At 47.5% G+C, this 6,989-nt stretch overlaps 1 protein-coding gene and 1 pseudogene across 1 annotated transcript in view; both read left to right on the top strand.

The window, feature by feature from the left end:
* The window catches only part of STARD9 (StAR related lipid transfer domain containing 9), a 109,102-nt gene that overhangs the window by 2,178 nt on the left and 99,935 nt on the right, over positions 1 to 6,989 (top strand). The window contains exons 3-5 of the mRNA XM_015557524.1: positions 1 to 38; positions 3,218 to 3,287; positions 4,897 to 5,013. Of these exons, the coding sequence (XP_015413010.1) occupies positions 1 to 38; positions 3,218 to 3,287; positions 4,897 to 5,013 (225 nt within the window). The remainder of the gene's footprint in view (positions 39 to 3,217; positions 3,288 to 4,896; positions 5,014 to 6,989) is intronic.
* LOC102766234 lies at positions 5,311 to 5,751 on the top strand (annotated as a pseudogene).

Below are 6,989 nucleotides of genomic sequence, written 5' to 3'. Positions count from 1 at the left end.
GTGCGGGTGGCCGTGAGGGTGCGGCCCCTCAGCCAGAGGTGAGTCCGGGCGGGAGGGGGCGCCGGAGGCGTCAAGTGAGTTCGGAGGGCGAGGCCCCCGCCACCCCCCACCCCCCGGAGTGATTCCGGCTGGAGCCATCCGGCACCCAGTGGCCCAGCGGCCGGGGTCCGGAAACCTGCAGGGCCTGGCGAGTTGAGACCTCGGCTGGGGCTTTCGCGTGGTGCCCCAGGGGATAGCGGCTCCTGGATGGACAGGGCTGGGCCGCCCTTGTTCGGGGTCCCTGGAGTCCTGCCAGCAGTTGCGAGGGGCCGCAGCTCAAGTCTTGCGGCACCAGTTGTGCGCGCCCCCCGGGTGCGTGGAGAAGGGCCGGTCAGTGTCCTCGCTCTTCTTGGTGGCTCCGGAGTCCCTGCGAGTACGGAGGCGCAATGGTGGGTGCACGCGGGTTTCTCCGCGAAGGTGTGGAGAAAGGCCGAGTGTGCGGTATGAGAGGGACACTGAGGCCCAGCTGGACGGCAGAGCTGTGAAATAGGGGTGGTGGTTCCAGCCCCTTCTCGCAGCTCGGCGTTGGCAGTGCCCACGTCCTCATGGCTGCATCTCATTCCGCACCTCGCAGCTCTTGAGGCGTCCGGTGTCCAGCCACATGATTTCTTCCCCTTTTCACTAACTTGCCATACATGGGTTTGGCAAGGCAGGGAAAGCTCACAGAAGGGTTGGTGTTTGAACTTATTTAAAAAAGTTTTTTTATATATTTTATTGATTTTTTATAGAGAGGAAGGGAGAGAGATAGAGAGTTAGAAACATTGATGAGAGAGAAACATTGATCAGCTGCCTCCTTCACATCTCCCACTGGGGATGTGCCCGCAACCCAGGCATGTGCCCTTGACCGGAATCGAACCTGGGACCCTTCAGTCCGCAGGCCGATGCTCTATCCACTGAGCCAAACCGGTTTCAGCTGAACTTTTATTTTTTTAAAAAAATCTTTATTGTTGAAAGTATTACATATGTCCCCCCTTTTCCCCCATCGACCCCTTCAGCTCACTCCTGCCCCAGGCCCTCACCAGCCCACGGTCTGTGTCCGTGGGTTATGCATATATGCATGAACTGCTTTTTAAAGACCTATTAGAGCGGTGGTTCTCAACCTTCCTATTGCCGCGACCCTTTAATACAGTTCCTCATGTTGTGGTGACCCCCAATTTCATTGTTACAAATTGAACATAATTAAAGCATAGTGATTAATCACAAAAACAATATGTAATTATATATGTGTTTTCCGATGGTCTTAGGCGACCCCTGTGAAAGGGTCATTCGACCCCCAAAGGGGTCGCGACCCACAGGTTGAGAACCGCTGTGTTAGAGTTTGCTGATAGGTGGAGAAGGTGTAAAAAGCACTCCCTGTAGTAAAATACAGAGGGAAGGACTTGCTCTGTTAGGAAACAGGTAAGTTTGGTTGTCTGGGGAGAGGGTATGTGGAGGGAGGTGAATAATAGGACATAAAGCTGTGGAGAGTGTGATTTGGGACCAGTGGCACATACTGGAATTATCTGGGACGTTAAAAAATTTCCAGGACGTAAGATGGCTTGAAAATTGGGCAGAAGGCTCAAGAAGGTATTGTCTCCCATAATAAAATTCGGTGCTAGCAGGGATTGTGTTTGTCCTGATATGGAGGTGATTGGCTTTGAAAAGTCATGCAGTCAGGGGGTAGGGGAGGCCGGGGGAATGTCAGTGGGGGGAAGGAGGGGCAAAGGAGACATATGTACAACTATCTGTAGTACTTTAAACAATACAATTAAATTAAAAAAAGAAAAGTCATGTAGTGGACAGAATAATGAGAAGAGGAGTGAGATGGGAGGAGAAACAAGAAAAACAGAAGTAGGAAAAAGGCAAAAGGGGCACAATGAAGAAAAGAAGGAAAGCGTCATGTGCCTGAGCTGCTGTGTTTAGATTGGTAAATTGATTACACCTGGCTTCTGCTTTGCCAGGTGTGGTGGCTCAGGTTTGGGTTGTTAGCTTTGTTTGTTTGTTTGTTTTTTTGTTAATTGGCATCCAAGGATATTTTTTTCTCAAAGTGGAAGGGACGGGGAGAGACAGAGAGGAACATTGGTGAGAGAGAGTCACAGTGATTGGTTGCCTCCCACACATGCCCCAACCAGGGTGGGGTTTGATCTTGCAACTGAGATACGTGCCCTTGACAGGAATTGAACCCACGACCCTTTAGTTCCTGGGCCAACACTCTCACCATTGAGCCAAACCAGCCAGGGCATGCCTGAGGGGGGGGGTGCGGCGGTGTTTATTGGTGCAGCTGCTACTTTGAGGGTAGCCTCTGGCAGATCCTTTTCTTTTTAGCCTCACTTTTTTTTCCCCCTCCCATACATTCCCTGACCCGAGATAGAAACTGAAACCTAGGTCTGTCCTCTGACGGGGAATCAAACTCATAACCTTTTGGACAATCCAACCGGCTGAGCTACCTGGCCAGGGCCCTCTGGCAGATCTTCCTCTTTGCAAAACTGTGCTTTTAAGGGTTCTGGGGATAACAACATAGACTACTCCTCACAGTAACTTCTCTGTTCCTTGGGAACTAAGGATTTACGATAGCATGGATTAGATTAAGAAAATGCTGTTGAAATAGAATTGTTACTTGCAGTCGGAGTAGAGAATAACATCTCATTAAACAAAAGTGAGGTGGAAAGAAGGGCACAAAGCTTATTTACTGAGCTCATGTGAAGGGCCTTGAGCAGCAGGCAGTAGATTGTCAGGACTGCAGATGACGTCCAAGTGTGAGTGATTATAGCCGACTGAAGATTCAGGAGATCTGATGCTTTCAGCCACTTATGGAGACAGACACTGCAGTTACCGAGACAGGAGGAGGGAAACATTTTGTCCCAATAGCACTGGGCTCAGCTTCTCTTTTCTTGATTAAGAAGAAAAAAAGCACAGGTCCAAAGACAGAGAAACAGCCATCAGACTATCAATCCCCAGAGGGAAAGTAGGGGAGGGTGGGGGTAAGGGGAAGAGATCAACCAAAGGACTTGTATGCATGCATATAAGCCAAACCAATGGACATGGACAACAGGGGGATAAGAATATGAGTGGGGAAGGGGAGGTTGGGGGTTAATGGGGGGGATGAGGACACATTTGTAATACCTTAACCAATAAAGAAATTTTAAAAAAAGAAAAAGATAAAAAAAGGCAATTTTTTTTATGGGTTTGGTCTTTCTAGGGAGACCAAAGAAGGAGGAAGAATTATTGTGGAAATTGATGGCAAAGTGGCAAAAATCAGGAATTTAAAGGTAAGCCTGAAATTGCTTTCCTTTTTCTCTGCACTGAGGGGGTCGTATCATTACAGGGCTTCTGAGGTGAAAGTGTGTATGTGCATATGTGTAAAGAGGGAGAGTGGGAGAGCTTTGACCAACCACCAAGCAAATATAAAAAAGTAGGAAAGAAGTACAGGGGATGTTGCTGCTGCAGCCCAAGTTCTATCACACAGGTGCAGCTGTTTTGGAAACCGGGCAGTAGCCTCTTTGAAAGTAAACACAAGGAATGAATATGGAGGCAGGCATGGCCAGCTTAAATCATGTTGGGGACAGTCCATGTGTATACTTAACTCACCTGAGAACTAGTTAGCCTTTGTCCCAAGCCTCTCATTTCATATCATTTGGTCTAGAGGTGTGTGCATCTGCTAATGCAGGATTCATTTTGGCCACAGTGAGGACCAAATAAGAACCTTCCGACCTCAGAAGAGAGTCAGTCAGTCTCTAGTCTGAGTCTTGTTACAAATTCTCTTTCACAGAGTTGACTGATATTTGAGTCACAATTGGACAAACTCTGGGTACTTCCTCCTTTACCCCTCACCACTTCTGAGGCTAATTTCCTCCACCCCATTCCCCTCTTACCAGGCTATAGAAGAGATTCTTTCTGTGCCTTGGAGAGTGGAGGGTAAGAGTGAGGGTTATCTGGACCCCAGGCCTGCCAGCCATGCGCACTCACATGTTACTCCTGTGATGTGATCTGTTTCCTTTTGTCAGTAGCCCTCTGCTAAAAGAGAACAGGAACCGTCAAACTGTCAACAAGAGCTCCCTGGGGATAAAAGGCCTTTTATTCTTTGCTGTCTCTTACTTATATCTCTGTTGCCTAATCACTTCAGCTGCTTTGTTCTGAGAGATCATATTTTTGGTTCTTAATAATTCCTGGCCAAGATCAAACTCGAATCTGCCTCTTGCACACCTTGCTGGCTGGTTGCTTCCCTGAGGTCAGTTGCCTAAGAATCTCTTAGTCATTCTGACAGCCTCATTATCCTGTGACCTGTGGATCCTAGTGCTAGGGGTTGTCTCTCCCTGTCCAGAGTCTAAATTTTAAATAGAAAATACAGGCATTTCTGTGAATAATGCCATTCTCCCCAGCATAGTACCTTGAGGTTGTCGGTACAGTTCCAAGCTCTGGCTCTGTCTTCATTTACCTTGGGCAGTTGGATTGGTCCTAGCTCGTCTGTCCAATATGCTTTCTAACTCACTGTGAAAGCCTTAGGTTAATAGAGCCTGTCAGGCCCAGGAACTAAAGTATTCATGCATTTCTGTGTCTGCTATAGAAATACTTAGAGGGAAAAATGATAGTGATAAGAAGATGCCTGGAGATGTAAAGGTTTCTCTCCCAAGGTGTGCTATATCTCATTTGTATACTACATGATAGTATGATAGACAGATATTCAATTAATTCTCTGCGGCTTTATTGAACCTAACAAGACGAGGACAGAGGTTACTTGTTTTCTTTTTTAGATAGATATCATAAAGATTCTCATGGCCAGTTCAGGTCTCTCTCGCTACAGCAGAGAGGAAACTAGTCCCACTAGCCAGATTCTGATATTATAATAGAGAAGACACTGGATCCTATGTTTGATTTTAGGTGGACAGCCGATCAGATGGCTTTGGCGACACCCGGGAGAAGGTTGTGGCATTCGGCTTTGATTACTGCTACTGGTCGGTCAACCCAGAGGACCCCCAATATGCATCTCAGGATGTGGTAATGTCATTTTTCCTTCACTCTAATCAGTTTTTCGTAACTGTATAATTATTGAGAAATTAACATGGAATCTGGACCCTTCATATTTCTTACTTATAGTAATTTGGGTAGAAACTAATGATGTTTAACCTAAAAAGTGGTAGTCAGAGGCATCAGTTGCAGAAAGAGGAAAGGACTGCTTGCTCAGGGCATGGGACTTGGCTAGTGTTTATTTAGGCTTCGGGCTCAGCATGATTCAGTGGATACAAGTTAGTTTAGGTAGTGGTCTGCTCCCATGGTAAGTGAATGGGCTCATCTCAAACTTGGCCTTGTGGTGGGAGCTGGAACTGCCGATGAGTGCCAGCCGCGGAGCAGGGCCCAGCCTGGAAAACAGAGGAGATTAATACTGATCAAGATGACAACCTCCCAAAAGCACCGAGACTTCATGGCAGAGCCCATGGGGGAAAAGCCAGTGGGGAGCCTGGCCGGGATCGGTGAAGTCCTGGGCAAGAAGCTGGAGGAAAGGGGCTTTGACAAGGCTTATGTGGTCCTTGGCCAGTTTCTGGTGCTAAAGAAAGATGATCTCTTCCGGGAATGGCTAAAGGACACATGTGGCGCCAATGCCAAGCAGTCCGGGACTGCTTTGGGTCCCTTCGAGAGTGGTGTGACGCCTTCTTGTGATGCTTTCTGGGGAGCCCCCCATCCCTAACGCCAGCGTTGAGTCTTCAGAGTTTGCAGCTCAGTGGGGACTACTCCCTTGTCCTCTACCAAGGAAACGATTGCTGTCTGCTCACCACCGATGTCCTCCGGGTCTCTGGGGGAGTTCTCTCCCCTCACCATTTCAACTTTTTTGGAATTCTCACTCTTGCATGCATCTCCCTTCTCTTTCCCCTGCCAGTTTCAGATCGGTAATCAGCTTTTCTGAGTGGATTTCTGGTCCCTACCCTCACCCCTGGTCTGTTTAATTACATTTGGCTTCTCTTTTGGCAAAACAGTCACTGTCCATATAAAGTTTTTTAAATCAATAAAGTCAGTGGCCTTCCAAAAATCCCCCAAAATAACCCCCAAAACACACACACACACACACACACACACAAACTTGGCCTTGTGTTGCATGCAATGGAAGGGCCCAGGAATCCTAGAGGCTAGTATCTTCTTCGTGCGTTAGGCTTGTGCTCCTAGGTTGAGTGTAAGGGGCTAGACAGCTAGTCTACCAGCCATCGATGTACTAGTATGTAAGAGGTGAATTTTGTTGATCTGATGAGGATTGAGAGGATCAGCTAAGGCTGTTGGTCATGCTTCCTGTGTCTGGTAGTGCTGCCCAGCTCTCTCACAAGTTCCCGAGGCGGCAGGTCTTACCAGGTGGATCTACAGGACTTCCCTCTGTTTCCGTGAAACAGCAGCATTGTTCTGATTTGTCCTGTTGAAGGTCATGACTTCAGTCCCCACGATGGCCAGCAAGCCTTGCCTCATTCAATTCTATGACCACAGACAATGGCCCTCACCCCAGCAACCTCCAGGGATTCTATGAAAATCCATCCCTAAAATTAGAAATATCATTTATTTGGCCTTCATGGATCAGTATCATCATACTTTTACATCTGAAAATACTACAGGAGTATGTCATTAGAAAATACCGTTGGAAAGGAAAATATTTTGGGGAGCACCCTGGACAACAATTGCCTATCTGTCTATATACGTTTGGATAAAAAGCCAAAGTGTTTTCTAAGTATTTTAGTCTTTCTTGTTTGTTTTTGTTAATCCTCACCCGAGGATATTTTTTCCATTGTTATTTAGAGAGCGTGGAAGGGAGGGGGGAGAGAAACAGAGAGAGAGAAACATAGATTGGTTGCTTCCCACAGGAGCCCTGACCAGGGCTGGGAATCCCGTCTACAAATGAGACACGTGCCCTTGACTGAAATTGGACCTGGGACCCTTCAGTCTGCCGGTTGATGCTGAGTCTATCCACTGAGACAGACCGTCTAGGGCAGTATTTT

This window comes from Myotis davidii, unplaced genomic scaffold (assembly GCF_000327345.1).
Source record: "Myotis davidii unplaced genomic scaffold, ASM32734v1 scaffold46, whole genome shotgun sequence".
NCBI lineage: Eukaryota > Metazoa > Chordata > Mammalia > Chiroptera > Vespertilionidae > Myotis > Myotis davidii.
This window is presented reverse-complemented; position numbering and strand designations above follow the sequence as displayed.